The sequence below is a fragment of the Phacochoerus africanus genome, chromosome X (assembly GCF_016906955.1).
Source record: "Phacochoerus africanus isolate WHEZ1 chromosome X, ROS_Pafr_v1, whole genome shotgun sequence".
Taxonomy (NCBI): Eukaryota; Metazoa; Chordata; class Mammalia; order Artiodactyla; family Suidae; genus Phacochoerus; species Phacochoerus africanus.
Window position 1 is genome coordinate 73,067,148 of NC_062560.1, and position 22,558 is coordinate 73,089,705.

Genomic DNA, 22,558 nt, shown 5'->3' on the forward strand with positions numbered 1-22,558 from the left:
CGAACCCGCAAACTTATGGTTCCTAGTCGGATTCATTAACCACTGAGCCATGATTGGAACTCCTGAAAATGAAATTTAAAACAATTTTATTGGAGTATAGTTGATTTACAATGTTATGTTAGTTTCAGGTGTACAGCAAAGTGAATCAGTTATACATACACATATATCCATTCTTTTGAAAATGATTATTTGAATCTAAAGCAAAATGTTGCTTCTAATGCTTCCTCTTGCTATATTAATATCTTACTTAAGAAATTTTGCCACTTTTTAAAATTTAATATCCCCATAATACAGATGAAGAAATGGCCACTTAAGGCATCAAGCTGAGAAAATGTACTTCTGATGTTTGAGGTACCTGTGCTTATTCAATTTAATCATTTTAACGCCCCATTAATTTTTATATTAATCATAAAAGATATTAGATTTTCCTACATAATTCCCATTACATTCTTTATTTGCATACATTAAAGCAGAGTTATATAATAGCCAGGATATACCACAGGCACTTGTTAACTATTTCTCAACTGAGATTCCACTTCTGGGGTAAAATCATGAATATGAAAACAGAAAAATGACCAAGAACAAAGACTCTTTTCTATTGTTTTGAATATTTTAGATGGTTGAAAATACATTGTCTTTTGAATAAGGAAAATTAATTTTTATAATTCTCAACAACTTACCCAAATCAGCATTGTGTGTATTTAATTCAATGTCATTTAAAACATGCTCCAATCATAGACCAGTTAATTAGCAGATGTCTAAGGCCAACTGATTTTAATCCTTACGTTCCTAGTATTAGGACTCAGTTATATCACTATGACACTTCTTGAATTCAATTCTGATATTAAATTATGAAAGAGCTCAGCCTCAGAAATCTACTGCTACTTTTGTTTTCCTTTCTAACCCAGATGGATAAACAGTTATATCACACATTTTAATGTGACCTCTATAACTTTTTACAAGGCAAGGCATAGATTAATGAGACTTAGTTCCAGCGACTCTGGGAAATGAAAAGTGGTTGCTAATGTAGAGACTCATATGTTTAAGGGTTTTCCTTACTGACAGAGACAAAAGAACTGGCCTAAGCACCCCAGCAGTTCTTTGACTGGATGAAGTGATTCAACTGCCCATTTGGAGTAGTCACTATTTACGGTAGATATTTTTACCCTGTTCCTTATGGGAAAGTGAACTAACTAAAAATATTGTATATAATTCTTTGTATTTTTAAAAGTCAGGACAGATGATTTTTAAATAAGCACTATTTGGCACTAAATACTAGTTCTTTATAAAATGTGGATATTATATGGGAGTTACCATTTGTAGTCAATAGGGCTGCACTTGATTGTTAAGAAAACGGAACAGAAATTCTGCAGTATTTCTGTGTTTCCTAGTTTAAACAACAGGTCACTTTCCAGATTGAGGTTACTATGTGTGTGACCCTGAAAAACGATAGTAGGGCACTGTTTAGAAAAAAACTTTCTTATTCTTACACAGCTAGATTTTACAGATATATTTAGCATAACCAATTTAATACCTTATTTCTGAAAGAATTCTAAAATATTTTGACCAAACATTAACACTTTTTTCCTTCAAGGCAATATTTATGTAGACATGAATGCAAGGAAATCATTTGTGACAACATCTCAGGAACCTGCACACACAGAAACTTCTCAAGATAAGAGCTACAGATGTAAGCACATTCTATAAAAATAGCAAATTATTATTATTGAAAACAATTGGTAAGCCAATAAAAAGAAATATTATTTCAGCATAGAATTTCAATAAGTTTTAGATGCAAAGGAATACATAATATGTGATAGTTTATATTTTCATCACAAAGTAAAATGTTAACATGCTAGAAAACTAGAGGAAATCCAATTTATTTGAAAACAAAAATAATTACCTTCATTTACAGTCAAACAATGCTGTGGCAGCTATATTGTAGGCTGGAGAGGTCTTTCAGAGTTTTTCTATTTTTTTCCTATTTATTTCCATTTTCTTTTTAAAATTTTGGGCAATTAAATTCTGAAAAAAATAAAAGGATTAAATACCCCTATGTGTCACTAGATGGCGGTAACTCCAGGATGGGTCTCTTGCCAAGAAGCAGTAAACTGAAAATTTCTGTTTGCTTGCGCCAAAGATAGAGGAGGTATGTAGTTACCCATGGTTGAGATTTTAGTGGTAGTGGTAGAATGAGTGCATGTTTGTGGGGGGAGGGAGGATGGAGATGTGTGTGTGTGATGTTTTTGTGTTGAAGATGTCCATGGCTTACAAGAGGGTGTTTTAGATTATTTTTTTTTTTGCATATGTATGAAATTAAAGCCAAATAAGGAATTAGACGAAGATTAAAATTTCATGTGCTAAAATACAGAACATTTTCATACATTACCTTTTATACAGACGTTTAGTATTTGTATACCAAACAGTGATTTACAAGTCATTGTTAGTGATGATAGCAGATCATGATTTTTAAGAGCAAATCACATCTTTCCCTTGACATTTTCTTTCTTTTCAGGAATTTTGCGTCCATTTGGTGCTATATTTTAGATAGAGAGTTTAAACATGTTATTTGATATGCATACCTGAGTTTTAAATAAATTTTTGAGACGCGTGATGAGTGATTTCTACTTTGTATGAAGAACCCTCCCAGGACAATAGAGACAAGTCAGTATCCAAACAGAATACAAACATCAGTTTACGTTAAAGAGAATTTGGTTTCTTCATCAGCCATCAGTTATTGGTGAAAAATTTCCTTTTGGAGCACTCAAATTTCCTACTTCAGCCATAAAATTACATTAGGACCTGACATCCTGACAGGTGGAAAAAGTTGCATGGAATGTAGAATGTGACATGTTCAAAGAAGAGAAGTGATCAGATTCCTTACTGGAGAAAATCAAAGGCTGATAAGCTCTCATAGAGCGCAGTGAAACCACTTGAAGTTTCCAAAAGAAGAAAAAGAATTTTGGATTGCAGGAGTTTTGTAATCTTTTTAGCAACTGTTTTGCACAACTGCTGCTGTGTTTACACCTGTCAGACTTCACTGTGAACTTGGAGAAAGGGGTTGAAGATCCAAATAAAGTATTTTTTTTCATCATTGTGAAGTTAGAATTTTCTAGATAGGGAGTTACCATTGTTGCTCAATGGATAAGTACATGGTATAGTCTCCGTGAGGATGTGGGTTTAATCCCTGGCCCTGCTCAGTGGGTTAAGGATACAGCATTGCCACAGGCTGAGGTGAAGGTCGTAGATGCAGCTTGGATCCAGTGCTGGTCTGGCTGTGTTGTAGGCCAGCAGCTTCAGCTCCAATTCAACCCCTAGCCCAGGAACTTCCATATGCAACAGGTGCGGCCATAAAAAGAAAAAAAAAAGAATTTTTTTTTTTTAGATAATCTGAAGGGCTCACTCCTTCATCACTCTCTCACACGCCTATCCTCCAGCCATATTTACTATTATCTTTATTCCTCTGTCTCATATGCCTTGCTCCATCCTTCCACCCACTTTCACCTAGCTAAGTTCGAGTGATCCTTTAGGATGGCTCAAGTATCACCTCACCTAAGAAGCCTTCCTTGATTCCCCCTATGGAAGGGTTGCCAGATTTAGCAAATAAAGATACAGTAAACACAGCTAAATTTGAATTTCAGATCAGTGATGAACAATTTTTTGATAGAAGTATGTCCCAAATGTTGCATCCTATATTTTTACCTACTAAGTCTAGCAACCTTACCTTAGTTGAGATTTTTTTTTGTCATTTTCAGAATGCCATGTTACATTGACCTTATCAAATAATTTCATATGAGAATTTCTTCATCATTCTTTACTTTGTATATGAGCAAAATACATGATTATGGCTTTTGTGAAAGGACTGATTACAGAATGTTACAAAGTGGACTTCAACACAAAATTCTCCATTGTTCCTTTTTGGCCTGTTTAAATTATGTTTACATCTTTACTCTGCAAATATCTTAGTATGGCAGAGGAATAGCCTACTGTTACTGATTGATAAGCTTTCAATGTGATAGAGCAATGTAACAAAAGAGTTCCTCAATTTATTTCCACAGAAAAAGGGCTTATGCCTGAGTACTGTTACTCATAATTGATAATAGATTAAAATGCAGTTATTGTAAGAAGTATAAATGCCTTTATTAGATCTTTGTGAAGATACTACCATAAATGCCGATCATTGAAAACATCTCTAGTAACTCCTTTTACTTAATAAGGGATATCTCATCTCTAAAATATTAAAAACAGATGTCGCTACATTACTTCACTGCTGATGTATGTAACAGAAATGACACACTAATTAATTTACTGCAGTATAAATGTACAGATTATTTATCATGGCTGACAATAAAATTATGAAAACATTCAATTACAATCAGTGGAAATTCATTATTTATTGATTTTACATTATGCACACATTAATACAATGCACTTAATTATGTAGAAGAGGGGATCGTTTTTCTGTTGATATGCATACATTTGAATTCATCAGTTTTATTTAAAAACAAAAAAGTTTGAGTGATAAGAGTTGCCCTAAACTGAGACAAGAATGTACTTGGGATATTAACATCAAACCGAATTTGTCTCCTTTAAAAGGATTCCTAAGAAATATGAGCTTTTGAGGAAGATTGCATTAATTTTAATATGCTGCTCAATTATATATCTCTGAGATGGCCAATGATTTGTCACTTCCTAGAACTGCACAGCTTTTAGTACTTAAACACACATCCTGCACAATGCCTTATAGAACATCTTGTGTATAATAGGATAGCAACAAGTGTTTGCCATGTAAATGTTGATATTGAAAAAAATAAGAATTTTTTTATGATGGAGATGTGTTCAGTTGGTTTCCAGAGAAGGTAGTGCCACCTCTGCCTCTGGCAGTCAGGGAAGGCTTTAAAACAAACCACTTTATCCCGAATGCATGTGCAGCACTACCATCATCTCTTATGACAACACTGGAAATCACCGATAAGCAGTTAAAATAGGCAAGAAGTAGAACAGGTTGGTCCTTCTCCAACTGTGAGGGCAAGGTTCCTCAAAATACATTTTTTTTTTCTTTTTTGGCCATTCCGCGGCATATGGAGCTCCTGGACAGGGATCAGATCAGAGCTGCAGTTGCGACCTATGCCGCAGCTGTGGCAATGAGGGATCCTTTAACCTACTATGCTGGGCCAGGGATTGAACCAGTGCCCTGGCGTTGCAGAGATGACACTGATCTCGTTGCAGTACAGCAGGAACTTCAAAAATTTCTTTAATAAAAGTCATATTTGATGAGCTTACAACTTTAGGCATTCAGATTTAGAAGGATTGACCCCATGAGGGCACCCAGAAGCCCTTATAAATAGATTTTAAATTCACTAAACTTGCAATGACTCTGGCAATTAAGAGATAGACTTCTAAGGGCTTATTTCACATTATAAATGACCAATACTGAGGAATACACAGTTAGTGGTCATTTGTCATAGTTTGCTCATAAGAAATTGCTCAGGATTGCCTTCATTCTCCTCTCCCCTCTTTCAGTTTCAAGCAGAGGCGTATTGTCTTGTTTCACTTTAATGCTGGTTGTATGCACATTAGTAGATGGCAACAGTGCTCCTCTGTTTCTAGTCCACTATTCAGATGCTCAAGGCCCTTCAGGTGTTATGACTCAGTTTCGTCTTCTCAAGCTGCAGATCTCAGAGAAGCATAGATCATTGGAAGTTCTAGGTGAAAAAAATCTTTTGGGGAATCTTCAAAAAATGACCCCATTTAGAATTATTATGTTTCGACTTTTCTTCCTACCAAACATGCTCTCAGATCTTTTTGCCTTTATCTCAATTCTCTCCTCTCTCAGATGCCTGAATATAATTCTAAGGCTTGTGTTACTTTCCCTCTGCTTCCTGAATGTCTCCCTGCCTGCACTGCAGAAATGAGTACTTTGTATCCTACTCATTTCCCTTTTCTATTACTACTTGTCCACACTTCCCTCTCCCCCCCCCCGCCCCCTTAAAGTTATTCCCAGTTGGAAGAGTCACAATTTGTATACACTGAAAATGAAATTTTGGAAAAAAATGCTTTAAGATGAATTGTTATAGTAAATAGCAATAGCACTTATTCTTTGACAAACACTATTCTAAGCATGCTACATTAACTCTTTCAATCTCACAAAAGTCTATGGGAAAGTACTATTATTATTGTTCTGATTTTACAGATCAGGGAACTGAGGTAAAGTTAAGTAATTTGCCTGAGATCACCCAGTTCACTAAATTGTGGAGCCAGAATCTGGACCCAGGAAATCTGTCATTTGTCATAGTTTGTCCAAAGAGAATACAAACATCAGTTTACGTTAAAGAGAATTTGGCTTCAGATTCTACTCCCTTACCACTCAGGTAGATGTTTTCTCAGAGAAGAATAACCAAGATTTGGTCCGAAAGGATCTTATGGTCGTGGAGGGATTGCTGTATTGTAGAGTTCTAATTAAGCAGCCATCAGTGAATAAAGCAGTGAACTATAAAGTAACAACAAGTACAATACTTCTACTGCAATGGGATAGCTTGGGTTTATGTTCATTTTCATGAAGTATTCCTTTTCATTGGTTGAATTTAAGGTAAGTTTTAGACATGTTGAACATTTCTCAATAGTTTGGAATGTGCAGATACAGTTTTGTGCCATTTTCTCTCACCTCAGAACTTAGAGATTTCAATTGTAAACTCTGAAAGTTGTTTTAATAACATTTCAAAAAAGCTTAAACTTGCAATTTTTGTTTTCTGCCACCCTATGGAGAATGGCTTAAAATCCACGATAAAAACTTTGTCTAGGATTCAGATGGGGTATTTTTTTTTTGATGATCCTTTTTTTATGATTTTTTTGATGCTCCTTCTCCTATTTCTTAAAATATTTTTCCTACCTTATTTATTAAAGATGCAACTTTATATTCAAAACATCTGAACTTAAAATTCTTTAAGAATTTAGTGTAGAGAAATACTCTCATTTTGAAAGAAATAAAAGTGTAAAAATAGTGCAGTGGTTAAGATTTGGGTTTCTATTAGTTCCTGTGTGGCTCAGTGGGTTAAGGATCTGGTGTTGTCACTGCAGGGGCCCAGGGGGAGTTTGGGGGGGAAACTTGGACTTCTAGAGTCACATCTGAATTTTATTTCCAGCTGAGCCAGTGTGTAAATGGGTGTGACTTTGGACAAGTTAATCACTTTCAGCCTCAGTCTCCTCATCTGAGAAGTGGGGATAATAGAATCTACTTTTCAGTGCTGTCTTAAAGATTAAATAAGATGATGTACAGAAAGTTTTTAGCACTATGCCTGCACAAGATAAGCCTTCAATAAATGTTAGTGATATATGCGGCTGTATAGTAACTTTATTACTATTAATATTTTACCTTTTAAACAACTCACACAACCATCAGGTTGTGTGTATATATTACTAGGAGTTGATTGTCAACTTTTAGGCCAGGTTGGTGAGCAAGTGCCTAAAGCTAACTATCTATATGAATTCAGTCAATATGGTTTAGTCATTTTGGTATGAATTGTTCCAGCAAAATCCAGGGAAGAACTTAGCTATGTTTTCGATAGCAAAGCACTTAGTGTTCTTGCTTTCTTTATTCATCTTTTGCAGAAGAAAAATAACAACAACAAAAGGCAATAATTGCCTAGTATTTTGATGCTGCCAGGAGTATAAACACCCTCATGTTTATATTTCTTCCATGGAGAGAAAGGTACCTATTTCTCACCTACTCAAGATGAAGAGCATAGTCTCTCTTTTTTCTCAAATCAGAACTGGTTATTTTGCATACAATAGTAAATTTACATTAGCTTTGTGTAGTTTTAACATTTCCCAGCAATGATTAGAAATAGTTATCTCAATGACATACTTCCTCGAAGTACCTTTACATAAAACAAAACATGTAGCATAAAAAAATAAGGTTTCAAAAAGAGATTTAAATATGTTTCATTATAGAAATATGTAAATTAAATATATTTTATTATATTTAATAATATATTTATTACAAATGTATAATAAATTCTTTAGGGTTCATAGAAGCCAACAACACAATGTAAATATAATACACTTAAAAAAGCTTTTGTGAAGAATTCTAAGATAAGTAAAAACTGAAGTAATTCTTAAGTAATCTGAAAAGCCACCATCACTAAAAAGACCGAAAAACTACTAGGAAGCAAACTCATCATTCTTTCAACAAAAAACATAACTTTAATGCATACCAACTTCTTAGACTCTGCTTCAAGATAGATTATAATGAACATTTATACAGCTCAACAGCTTATGGATGACTATCCCATATCCATTCATCTAATAAATATGTGTGAGCTACTAAAATGAACCAGGCATCATGGCTGGCACTTGAAATGGCATATTGGTTAAGATACACAGTGATCCCTAGCCTGATTAAACCTTATTCTAGGAGAGGATCTAATACAAAAGACTGTAAAACAAGGCAGCATGTTTTAACTGTGTTAAGAGAGGCACAATATGCTATGAGAGTTCAGACAAGGGAAAGCCCATTTCTGGCTGGGACAAAAAGAAAGAAGGAGTTCACCGTGGAGGTGAATTGGAATATTGTCTTAAAGGATGATAAGTATTTGGATGGGTGGAGATGATGTGGTGTGCAGCAACATATTCTATATGGAAGGAATGATGTAAGTTTTAGCATCATGGAAGGTTTAAGAGGTTTAAGAGTGGAGGAATATCCACTTACCTATGCACAGGCAACATGTCAAGAGTATTGGAGGAAAAGATGAAAGGCAACTCGAAGAAGTTCAATATCACTCTTAAGAGTTCGGAATTTATCTGAGAGCCAGAGAGGTATTAATGAAGATATTTAAATAGTGCAGTGAAACTTTAGAAAAAATGACCTGGTATTCCAGCTAGACTGGAGGAAGAGCCTTAAGGTAGAGAGATGAAGAGGTACAAACAACAAATCTTGGACAAAATTAAAGTGGCAACACTGAGAATGGAAAGGAGAGATTTTGCTGAAAGGGAAGTCACAAAACTTAGTAACTAATTGGATGAGGACATAATGCATTCAGAAAAATCAAAGGTTCTCTCAAGTTTCTATATCAGGTAACTAGCTGCATGGTGAAAGCTTTAAGAAATATTAAAAGTACAAAACAAAGAACAGATTTTAAGGGAGTAAGATAATCAGTTTGGGGCATGCTGGGTTTGAGGTGACCATGGGATATCCAAGTGAAAATGCCCAACTTGGCAGGAGAGTTTTACAACAGCTGGAAATAAGATTTGGGGTCATATATAAAGTGGTGGTTGTCAAAACCATAGAAAGTTGAAGAAATTGTCACAATTAAGAGTATAGACAATTTAGCATTTCAGAGTCAAGAGCAAGGACATGAAAAGAAAAAGGAGAGTAAGGAAGAAGAGAAACAGATTATTGGAGAGTCATGAAAGCCAAGGGCTAGGTGTACAAGAATGATGCAGGCAGTGTAAAAAGCTGCAGAATCTCAAAGGATGAGGATTTAGAAAACGACTTTGGATTTGGTATTTAGGAGATTAATGATTACTTCTTTTCAAGTAGTTTCAGCCAAGCGGTGAGCAGAAATCAAATTCAAAAGGTTAAGGCAGGAAGGTTTGGTAAAGAAAAAGAGAAACAACTGTAGATTTTCGAAAAGTGTGTGAAAGGTTGGTAACTTCAGGGCAAGTGAGTCTCAAACTTTGGTAGGCATTGGAACCACCAGAGCTTGTCACAATGCAGATTGCTGAGCCTTACTCCCAAATTTCACATTCAGTAGGTCTTGGGTCTGTCGAAACAATTTGCTTTGCATTTCTATCCAATACTCAGATAATGCTGGTGCTGGTGGTCTAGAGACCACACTGAGAACAGTGTTTTTTTGTGTGTCTTAAGGATTTTTTTTTTGTCTTAAGGATTCCTCACCTTGAATATTTTTAATAATAAAAGGGGTAAGAGCTACTAGAGGTTAAGAGATTAGAGATGCCAAAGAGAGTTATGGAGATAAATTTAGTAGATTAGGGACTTGAAGGAGGTGAGAGGGGTCATGAATATCAGTGGAGGAGACTTTGTATTTCCTTTGGGAGGAGGGAAGAAGAAGAAAAAGAAGGAGAAGAAGGAGAAGAAGAAGAAGGGGAAGAAGAAGAAGAGGAAGAAGAAAAGGGAGAATATGGATGCAGCTTTTTAGGAGAAAAGGGAGGTTGAGGGAACTCCTTTTGAATACCTTTGTGGTAAAATCAAAGGGAAGTAGGAGGCAGTAGCTGAAGGTGGGGGAGGGTGACTTGCAAAGTAGAAAAGGCTTGGAGTAGTTACAGCAGGAAATTCAATCTGGAGTCAACAAAATGAATAAAAGGATACTAAGTAGCAGTGGGAGTCCAGCTAAAGTTGGAATGGCTTGAATTTGAACAGTTAAAAGCCTACGGTTTTAAAGGGAACAACACACTGAGAAACAGGTGGAATGTAAAGTCCACACATCTCATCCCCTAGAACAGTAGGGTTTGGAGTATGAGATGTTGAAATTGGCAAGTGCTTATACTTTCTGAGGTGCTTTGAGAAATTTCTTTTTACATTTCATTTTAAGTAAAGATTCATTTTTCCTTTTAGCATCTGATTTTAATTTACTCCTTGAGTTTTGGCCGGTTGTCTTCTCACTCCAGTGGTTTCCCTTCTCCATCTTTGCCTCCCTTGGAACTCATCTTCAATTTAACATTGAACTGAATGAGAAAAAGTTATATTATAGAAGGTCATTTTACAGCCAGTTTCCTATAAAACTATATGTTCCATTTGGTGGGGTTTAACCAGTTAAAATAGGCTTTAACTGGTTAAATTCTTGATTGTATGGATGCTTTCATTTCACATTTATTGCCTTGCCCAATCAACTTCCTTTTATTGTTTGCCTAAAATTTTTTTCTTTTTAACAATTTTTATTTTTTCCATTATAGTGTTCTGTCAATTTCTACTGTACAGCAAAGTGACCCAGTCAACATACATATATACATTCTTTTTCTCACATTATCCTCCATCATGTTCCTTCATAAGTGACTAGAAATAGTTTCCTGTGCTATACAGCAAGACCTCATTGCATCTATTAACCCCAGACTTCCATTCCATCCCACTCCTTCCTCCTCCCCCCTTCTCCTCCCCCTTGGCAACCACAAGTCTGTTCTCCAAGTCCATGAGTTTCTTTTCTGTGGAAAGGTTCTTTTGTGCTGTAGACTAGATTCCAGATATAAGTGCTATCATATGGTATTTGTCTTTCTCTTTCTGACTTCATTCAGGATGAGAGTTTCTATTTCCATCCATGTTGCTGCCTAAAAATGAAACTTAGAGGGCTCCTGAGAGGTTTGAATTAGAGGACATATTAGAGGCTTCAACCTCAGTTGCCTGAGGGTTTCAAATAATACCATTCATTACCTTGGGTTTTGCTTGAATGCCCATTCTGAAAACCACCTGTTCGAATGGTTCTGGACATTTTGTAATCCTGCACAAGACTGCCAACATATTTATTTATTTTTAATTAAAATAGTATTTGCTTTCATTGACTGTCAAACAAAGTGGAATGTTTTGCCTAAAATCACAAGTGAGCACCCTCCCCCTCCAAATTGAATGTGAATTAGGAGTAAATATAAGTAACAAATTGAATCCCAGAAGATTGAAGCCTTTTAGTGTATGAGAAGCCACACTTAAGCCCCAAATCATTCCACTGGAATAAGTGGCATCTAGAACTTCTTATTCTGATGAGATATGATATGTTTTTAATAATTTTGTTCTTATTTGCTGGCGTGCCTGGAATTTACAAGCCTTGAGTATTTTCATAGTTTTAGTGCAGGGCCTCTCTCCATGGAGAGTCATCTCCCAAGGGTACCCTATTTATTGCAGCCTTTATGATTTTATACTGCTTCACACAATTCCAACTTACAGGGTGTTGATGCGCAGCGCAAGGCTTCCTCTGGTCTTGTAGAAACCCAGTTTTATAAGTCTGTTTGGCTTATGGAAGGCTTATGGAAGTCAGAAAGGGATAAAAACAAACTGTCCATGTGGAATTTGACTGTCTCAATCTCAAAGCCTAGATAATAATGAGTAGAAACAGCAGTAATAAAAAAAAAGAGTAATCAAAATATAAAGAAAACCCAAAGAGACAACACCTGGATTCTTAGACCTAAATGACTAAATCTTTAAATTACATGCATCCCTTATAAAAATTACCACGTTTATTTTCTAGAAGGCTACAAATAAGAGGGAATTCAAATAATGAAGCCAAGGGTCTTCTGTGTTTAAAACTTCTGAGGGACTTTAACCCTTCAGTGATCAATGACCAATTTTAGTCTCTTGTATTTCTACTAGAATTTGAAACTTAATCTCTGGTAATAATTAATATATTACCACATATCTGATAAATCACAATAAATATATACAACACGTCTAGTTTAAGCCTTTTTAAAGTTCCTAAAGTACATTTGTTTTTCAACATTACAAATAAGATTGCAGCCTGAATGTTTTACCTTTCCTTTTTTATATATCAGAATTCCTTAAATTTGAAATGTCAAAACATCTGTGCAAAGTCCTACTGCTGAAAACTCCAAACTACTCTGTGAATAAAAAGGATTTAATGTGAGTGAAACAATACCCAGGGAGCAGCTTGGCCTTAGGATTTTTAATTCAATTAGAGAAATTTCCAAGAAAACCCTGAAACTCTTTCCTTTAAAGTCAAACGTATTCATCTTGAAATTTCAATCACAATCAGTTATCAAAGGTAAATTATTTCAACACGCAGCTTAATGGACATTTCTGTCAAAACACTTGTTGAACAATTTGGGATTTGTCTTTTAAAAAATTGGTAAATACAAACATATCTATTAGTGCTTTTCTATTCTTTTTTGAAAACTTCTACTTTTTGTGGAAGCTTTTTCTTTCCCTGCTCTTTCGCAATTGTCCTATTTTGCTCCTTCTTATTTTCTTCCTACAACAGTAGCAAACTAGCAAGAACAATTTAATGCCTTTTAAAAGTGTTTTGTGGCTGGCTGCACCTATTCCAGCCAATTACATTAGAATCACTTTTCACTGTATTCCAAAAACAACTATCATCACAAATTCTTAGTATTTTGATTCCATACAATTAAAAATTGAAACTATAAATTGACTTAAAGTATACTTAGTTGATGAAATGACAAAAGAAAAAGACTGAAAAATCCAATTTAGGACATTTATGTGGTATTAAGGGAGGGAAGAAAAAGCCCACATATTCCTACTCTTTGATACTTGCTAAGGCACAAGGAAATCTGAATAAAATTCAGTAAATTCCTGAAATTATTTACATTCTGGGAAAGTATTGGAGAAGTTGTCTTAGCTGTATCACTGATAACGTTTTTGTAAGGAAATGACAGCATGGGTTTCACTTTCTCAATAACAGCCTCTAGAGAAGAGAAGCACAAAAAAAGAAATACCTTGATTTCAAATAATCAAAAGGTTGACAAAGTCTTAAAACAAGTTTGCTACAGTGATCTAACCCTGCGAGGTGTGGAAAAGACCACACCTTTTCCTTGGAACATATCTTTCGGAGACATTTTTCTTATTATGAACTCTTATAGTGAGTTTAGGGGCACTTGACAGGAGGTGGGGAAAGGAAGAATCGTGAGCTTCAGACGTGGAGCTTTAATCACTGAACCATCAAAGCCCAAAGACAAGGCAAGAAAATGCACAAACCCTAGCTAGCTCTGATCTCAGATTCTGTAATGACTGTCTTGAGTCATAAAGGAACTTTTCCTATCAATTTTAGCCTAGAATGGCACAGGGCAATCCTTAGGATGGCGACACAGAAAGCTGAGTCTGTTTCAGGAAGTTCTGAAAAATGAGGCGTTCTTCTGCTACCCCAAAATCAAGTCTCTGCCTGTTTCCAAAGTGTTGATAGGTTCGCCGCGCCTGCTGAATGTCAGTGCGTAGGAGAGGGTTAGCAACATGCAGCTGTGACCTGAGTGCGACATTGGACGCTAGTTCCTCTGTGCGTTGGATATGGGAGAATTTACACCAAGCGCGCTAGGTGAGCTGGCGAAAGGCTTTTTACTTCTGAACTCACTGGACTTTTTTTCTCGGAAGCTGGGCGAAGCCAGTTCTTAGCCTCTGCAGAGTTGGGGAGCAACGTGCAAATAGAATTGCAGCTGTTACTTCCCTTTGACACCGGGTGCAAGGTGGCAGCAGGCTGGAGCGAGGAGCAGTCTGGAATCTGAATTTTGTGTTCCCAACTAGACACTTGTGGGGCGGAGGGGAGGATTCATACCCTAGGTCACTTGCAGAGCTCTGCGAAATAACTGGACGTTCTTTAGTCAGACTGCTGGGCGTGAAGCGGAGGCACTACACCGCCGCCTTCTCAAGCTCCATCCCCTTTCACCGCTGGCCCTGAACTGCCTCAGGTAATCTGGAGGCCGGCCAGGGAGTCTCCACCTACTCGCGGGCGGCAGCCATTCGGCGCGTTCGGGAGTCGAGGGGGTGGGACCCATTGGCTGGGGGTCGCTGCCAGTCTTGGGAGGGGGTGTGGTGGGGGAGGGGGTGGGGTCTCGGACCGCCTCCAGTCGGGCCTCTCACTGTTTGCAGGGCTGTTGGTGAGTGTGAGCGTGAGTCCAGCTGCTGTAGACTTGCGAACTGTTAGGAGCGGGCTTGAGCGCGCCAGAGAGCGAGAGAGCGAATAGGAGGGGACCTAGAGGAGACTGGTCGAGAAAGCGACGGCCTGAGGACCAACAGTTTGAAATTGAATGACCATGGCTGTCTCCGCACCTCCGGTGATCTCTGCAACTTCCAGCGGCGTAGGCGTCCCGGGGGGCTTATTTCGGGCAGAACCCCTGTACTCAACTCCCGGAGAGCCTCCTCGTCTCACCCCCAATGTGATCAACAGTTTCATGGCCAATAACCACAGCGGCAGTGCGGGGGGTGGAGGGGTCGGTAGTGCCAGCGGAGGCAGCGGCAACACCAACACCAACGAGTGCAGGATGGTCGACATGCATGGAGTGAAGGTGGCTTCGTTTCTGATGGACGGCCAGGAACTGATCTGCCTGCCGCAAGTCTTTGATCTCTTCCTCAAGCACCTGGTGGGAGGGTTGCATACGGTGTACACTAAGCTGAAGAGACTGGACATATCCCCCGTGGTGTGTACTGTTGAGCAGGTTCGGATCCTCCGCGGGCTTGGGGCCATCCAGCCCGGGGTGAACCGCTGCAAACTCATCACCAGGAAAGACTTCGAAACTTTGTTCACCGATTGCACCAATGCCAGGTGAGATACTCTTTTTCTTAGGTCGCTCTTCCCCCTTTGCCTTCTTCTGCATGTCTCATCATCCTTATCTAACTTTGCCGAGAGTGAGTCTTAACTAGCTTACTCTACTCTTCATGCAGTAAGTCGGTGGGGAAAGAGGACTGGAAGGACTCATTAATTGCCTGTCCCTTCTAGACCGAACTCAGTGTTAGGGTTTCTATCTAAGAAAGTCCTGCGCAAAATTAAGTTTGCGGTCCTGTACTGAAACTTTCCAGCCTTTCGCCCATATCTTGCATGGCTTTCTGGCTGCTTGTGGTTATTAATTTCTCCATTTGGTTTCTTTCCTGCTCTTTTGTGGCCGTACGGGTCGGATAGTTTTCTCCTGAACACGGACACCTAGGGCTTTCTGGAGGAGAGGGCTGGCTGAGCTGTAAATTGGGCTCCTAAGCTGGCAATCCAGAACACACCTTTTGAGGGATGCAGAGGGTCGGGAAGTCTAGAATCCATCCCAGAGGGTGATCCATTCCCTATCCTGTGTGTTTGTCCTGAGAATGCGTGGAATATGTGGTGGTGGTGGTGGTGATGGTGATAGTGAGTGTGTGTGCGTGTGTGTGTATGTGTGTGTGTGTGTGTGTGTGTGTGAGAGAGAGAGAGAGAGAGAGAGAGAGAGGGAGGGAGAGAGAGAGAGGACGAGTGCTCATGCCTGCTTCACAACGCTTCCCCATACGATATAGGAAAGTCGATGGAACCTATTTTTTAAAAAGAATGACGACAGATGTCACTTTCCTGGGATCGTCCCTTTGGATCATCTGTAGAGGACAATGTGGGGCATGAACGCTGGGGCTGGAACCGGGTTGGGGGTTGGAGTAAAAGTTGTCAGGTTTTCTAGAGAAGATGCTTTCAGCTCTTCTTCCCATGCAAGTAGTTGGAAGGATCTCATTTTCCCAAAGAGAGGATTCCTTAAGTGATGATGGCCAGCTTCTCTGGTTGTAAGTGTACCTCCTTCATATCACAGCTTAGAAGTACATTATAGAACAAATACCCATTTACACATGTCCATAAGCAAATTGTATTCATTGTTTCTCAGTTTAAGAAAAAGAAAACTAAACTATATTCAAGATTACTTGATTTTTTTTAAAAGACCTGTGAATTAGTCTTCTTAGTGTTTATTTTGTTTCCAGTCTGGTAATATATAGGAAAGTACAAATTTGGCAGATGTGATTAGTGTACAAACCAAGTCACCATACCAGGCTAAAGAGAGCAAAGGGTTTTGTTGTAAAACAGCACTTCTGTTGATCATTTTGCAGAAAATTTCTTCAGAGGTAGACTTCCTCACCATACAACTTTAAATCATAAGATTTCTTGGTTTATGAACCAAAACTAGCTCAGTTGTCACCTCGTTGTAAAATCCAAATTACTATGTATAGTTGAAGTATACTGACAACTTGTAGACAAACTGTTGCTGACTGCTACAGGATAATGCTACAGAACTTACAAGGGAACCTTTTATTTTTCTTTTTTTACCCCCTTTGAGCAGTGTTCTCATGTATTCTAGCAATTAACTGTAAACCTGTTTATGTGAGAACACCTACCTAATTCATTTCTGGGGCTTATAAACCTGGTTTATTAGATCAGATTTTCTTAAGGAAGATAGATGGCCTTAAAACACAAAGGATAACTGCTCCCTCAATAAAATAATGATAGGTTTTAAGAGTAAGAAATGATAGGTTTTAAGAGTAGAAAGGAAATTTAACCACAAAGCACTCTACTAATACACAAATTCAGAGGGTTACCAGGGACTTCAGATGAGGGTCATCTAGTTTATTTGTTGTCATTTGAAAAGACTTAGATTTAAACAATTGCAGACCTGATAATCTATCATCTTCTCTCCTCCTCCCTATTCCTCTTACCCTTTCTCCTCCTCCTTTTCCTTCTCTCTCCTTTCATTCTTCTTCTTCCCCCGCTCCTCCTCTTCTTCTCCTTCTCCTCCTTCTTCTCTTCCCCCTCGTCCTCCTCTCTTTTCTCTCTCATACAAATGCCCACTTTTAAAGAGAAACAATTATTACACATAGGAAGTTTTACCTTCTTTAATAATTAATTTACACACCCTTGAGGAAAATCTATGACTTTTATTTAAAAAATTGATTAGTATTTAATGTGATTTTGATGCTTTCCTCTGTAAATAGAAACTTTTCTTTAATTGATTTTAATAGAGCTACTTACTGAAGGAAAACTGATAAATTACTGCATATCTAGAGGCAAGTGTTCTTATACTGTTTTTGGACCCTGTTATGGGATGTGTTTTTAAGTTATTATTTTTATTCAGTTAAGTTTTACTTGCTTCTTACCACAGCATTTACAATGGCAACTTTTGTGGGAGCTTAGATTGCTTCTGTGTATGTGCATGTATAAAAGTGATAGAGAAATATTAACAATGTAAGAAGAAATATCTCTGAGATATGATGCCTATGCCACCTATTGCATTTTTTCTTTATTAGTATTTTATTTTTACATGCATTTTCTATAATTGTGTTACAAGTGTTGCAACCTGTAATTGTAAAAATTTATGAAATATGTTCTATGAATTCAGCCCATGAATAAAGATGAGGAAAACTACTAGAAACACACACCTATATTGCAATTTCTGTGTAGTAAACAAACCCTCACAATTTCTGGAAAAAATCTAATTAATAGTAAAATAACATTACCAAAATTTATTGTTGCAAAATGCCCGCATAATCATGTAGTTGAAAACTATGAAATATGATAATGCTTATAATGGATGCCTTGTGACTTGAGGTGACATTATTTATACACATGTGTATCTTAAATCATTCCCAATATCTGAATGATTTTATAGAATTGTGAGATTAGTACATAAACATTATTTCTGTGACTTTTCTATTCAGGGGGAAAAAAAGGTGAGGGATGTAAATAGGAATGAGGCCCAAGAGAGACAAAATAAAGTAGATAAGACATGAGTCATTAAGAGAAAAGAGATGTGGGATATGAGCAGAATGATGCCATGAGAGAGAGTGAAAGATGGAGCCAGAAGAGCTTATAGAGCTGCCCAAAGAAGGTGAGTGATGTGTCAGCGAAGACTTTGCTAAAGAGGATTGTCTTTCAGTACTCATGACTTCCTAGCACTTTCAGCTAAAAAGGGGAAAAGTGCAAGGAAAAAGTCTGTGTTCAGAAAGTGGAAACTCTTAACATTCTATTCTTATCTTCATCTCCTGATGGATACATTTCCATAGTGTAGTATTGAATGGAAGGCCTATTTATAATAGTGTCATTGGTAATTTTCTTTTCCGACATAATAAACATTTCTTCCCCTCTCTGTCAGATAACTGGGGAAAAATGCAAGTCCTGATTTAGTGTTATTTTATTTTGGAATGCTTCCTATACTATTCCAGAATACACATTTTGGATCATTTTTAAATTGGTTGTTTTCAAGGACCTTAAGGTATTGCCACTAAGTGACATTTTGATTTGGCTCAGGGCACATTTTTATTAATGTGCACCTAAGAAAAATGAATGAGTAAAATACGTATGTGATTGTTTCTTTGACAGTACTGAAAGTCACAGAAAGAACTCAATCGGCACCTTATATTAACTATTTTTATTAGCTAATATAAAAATATTCCAAGTTGTCTTCCCAGAGAAGAAGATGGAAAATAATACTTGGCTCAGCTACTAGAGAAAAGAAAGACTAAAACTCTTGACTATTCATTGCTGTATTAAATAAATCAAGCTTTACATTCCTGCCATCGCAAAAGGCTCTACAAATATTTTTCTTTGTTGCTCTTTAGCTTCAGAAATTAACTGCAAGGGAAATTTTTTAAAAGATTATTAAGAAAATGATGATAGAAAAGACCCAAGCCACCTAGGAAAAGTTGTTATTCTTGTTTTAGATCTTTGTTTTTGCAGATAGAGCACCAGGATTTTTTCCATTTCTTGTCCAAGAGAACTTGGAGTTTTTAATATCAGAGAGTGCAGGCAAATTCAAAAAGTAAATGTCTAAAAATCTCATTCTTATGCGATTGATTTTCCTTACTAAATTCTTCAAAGTTTAATATAGCGGTAAAATACTAAATTAAAAATTGATATTAGGTAAATGTGAAAAATCAGCCAATACATTTTCGTGTTGTCTCTTTTTATCTACCTATCTATATAAAAGTAACCTTGTCAGATTTCATGGTCAGCATTTAATTTCATTTTAGGACCAACTGATTAAATGTTATTCAGTCATTTACATATAGTTAAATGGATGCTTAGAGAAACAAGAATATATGATTAAGAAAACCTCTTAAATGTATTTGGAGACATGACAAAAATTCAGTTTTTCAAATTAAAGATTTAAATGGTCCAGTTGTGATTTATTGTTATTTTGACTATGTGAACAGAACACAAATGGGCTTCCATGTTAAAATAACCTTATGTGACTTATAATGACCTTTAAACAATTTAAAACCAGTACTTTCAAATACTAGAAATTTGATTATTTTAAGCATTTGATAAGTTTGGCTTTGTATTCACACTTGATGAAAATAATTCATAATCCACAAGAATAATAGAATTTACTTTGAAAATTGATATTTTCTATATAGTAAAGTTAAGCAAAATCAAATTTTTGAAGAACTTGAATAACTTTCCTGGGCTTATAGTTTATGATTTACATTTCCACAAATGATCAAAATATTTTAGAAATTAACATTTCTAAATACAGGTCAGTAAAAACAGGCATTTTAATTCATGCGATAATGAGGGCACAGTCATATTGTATATTAAAGGCAGTCACATAGTTAACAATGTACTGTCTTTTATTAGAGAATGATGTCAAGATTATAATTAAAGCTGTCTAGTCATGTGCCAGTGCTCAGAACTTCCATGTGTACATTCATTTTAAATGTACACCTCTGCATAACCACCAATTTTGTATTTATCTAATACTTTAGCTGGATTTTGTATTTGCCCCAAACACTCATTATTAGGTGATGGATATCATATTAAAGAAATGATGCATGGTATAATGGAAAATATCTTTGGATATTTATATATGGTATTAACCTCAATGTATAGTACATGGATGCCAATAAATAATTAGGAAGTGATGGTCTTCAGACATTAATGTTTTAGATGGTTTTGCACAGGAAATCCCTAATACCTGTATAAAACATCAAATCTGAATTGTTCGATGCTTTAAGTAAGTTTCTTTTGTCTTAATGAAATCTCTAGATGTTTTAAAAGTGCTTCTAGCAGGCTAAAGTAATTGTGAGAAACCCTATTCATAATATATTATATTCAGTTGGCAGTTTATATCTCCAGTGGCATTTTATCTGATGCATTTCAAGAAACAAATGATTTAGGTTTATCCACTCCATACATTTCAAATATATATTAGAACTGCCCTAATTGACAAAAACTGAACATGTTATGTTTTTGGAGAAAGGACATCAAACCTTTCCCCAAAAACAAAACAATTTGGTATTAATGATATTCTTGTTGCATATTCAAAAGTCTTTGGTAGCTTTTTTTTCCGCCTTTTCTTCCCTTTCACCATCTCAACCTGCAAAACTCTTCACTGTCATTTCAGATTACACAATTCTAAAAAGATAAAAAAACATTTAAACACATTTGCTTTGGAAGAGAAATTGAGCATTTGCACCCAATAAGCCTGATTGTGGAACTGCATGCAAATCGTGTTTTGATTTATCTCTTTTACACTTTTTTCCATTTGAATTGATCTTGCATTAATTTCACCAAGCGGCTCTGTGAGGCTGCAGATGTTGCCCTGTGTTTAATAAATCAATGAGACAGATCTGAATGAATCACTTCAGATGGATTCTCTGCTCGGTTTGATGTCTAGATGTTATTCTTAGCTTGTTATCATGACAGATGCATTAATGTTCCCATACACTGCCAGCAATGTCAGAGAGATTGAAGCTTTTAAAGTGGCGGCATCCCATTTTCCATTTCTGCTAGAACAGCTAAATTTATTTTACTTTATTTAAGAATAAGAGAAAATATCAAACCAATCCTAAGTTTCTTCATGGGAAAGAGTCTTAATTTCCATGCTATACTAACTCTTCCAAAATAGTGGAAATCAATATATTAAAACTTAAATATAGTGTGGGTGCTTAATAATGCCTCCACATTAATATTTAATCGTGGTAGGAAAAATGAGAATAAGTAATATATGATTGGGACACATTCAGAGTGTCACTATAAATAGAATAATGCTATATCCAAATTGATTACAGAAGGGTGTTACTTTTTAAATCCTTACTAATAAGCTTCTTGTTGGCTTAATGCAGCTGCAATATACTCTTACCAAGGGATTTAGAACTCCTTTAGGATTTAATATTTCTTTTTAGTAGGAAAGGGACAGCCTGTCTATTGCGTATTCATCATTTCCTCACTTTTCAATGCTGAAAATCTTGGAAAAGTTTATTTCATTTAGTATTTTTCAGCTATTTATATTTTGAGTGTTATTTGTAAATCACAAATCATTCAGTAACAATAAATGCTACTTTTATAATTTAATTTCTTAGACTGGAAAAAAACATGCACACTAAAAGGAACTTTGTTATAACTCTAGTGAAATTTGTTACCTATCCCTACCTGCCTTAAATATCATCACTATCATACTTTATTTCATTTCACCCATGGCATCTTTGCCTTGGTTTTAGGAGAGAAACAATTATCAATTTTGGGGAAGTATTTTGAATTTAATGTTGTCAGTGTTAACAACCTTTTAGTTGATCTCTGTTTGAAAATACAAATTTTCAAAAGAATATTCAGTTTTCCTCATGTTCAACTTTCTGAAGAATACATATTAAAAAAATCAGCTTTCAGAGGTAGTTCCTCTTTGTAGGCCTTTACAGTATTCTTTCATTATAATTTTGTTAGCTTTATTAGAGTAGGAAAACAGGAAACATTGTTAATGATACTGTTGAGGTCTCAAATTCTTTAGGAAATTTTTATCTCCAGTGTTAGGATAATCTAGGAAGCTTAGGATACATGCTATGATCTATAGTATAGTTTAAAAAGAAGTTTATAATGAAGTTCAGTAAGTTATGGACTAGAGTTAGCCTTTTTTTTCAAATTTTGCTTAAAACATGGGAATGCCTTCATGGTTAGATCTTTCCACATCTTTTTTTGAAGATAAATTTGTATATATTAGAATTTGTGAAATTACTATATTGAGAATATGAATGTAAGATGTGAGACATTGTTTTATGCAAATTGAATCTAATATAGCTAAATAGAAAACTGATGTATTTATCACTACCTATAATGCTATCCCTAAAATAAAACCAAATTTGTTAAAATAAAACAAAACCTTGGAA

The 22,558-nt window shown here is 36.1% G+C and overlaps 1 protein-coding gene across 1 annotated transcript in view; it reads left to right on the plus strand.

The window, feature by feature from the left end:
* The first annotated feature begins 14,564 nt into the window (after positions 1 to 14,564).
* The window catches only part of DACH2 (dachshund family transcription factor 2), a 560,533-nt gene continuing 552,539 nt past the window's right edge, over positions 14,565 to 22,558 (plus strand). The window contains exon 1 of the mRNA XM_047764685.1: positions 14,565 to 15,230. Coding sequence (XP_047620641.1) covers positions 14,716 to 15,230 — 515 coding nt within the window. The 5' untranslated portion in view covers positions 14,565 to 14,715. The remainder of the gene's footprint in view (positions 15,231 to 22,558) is intronic.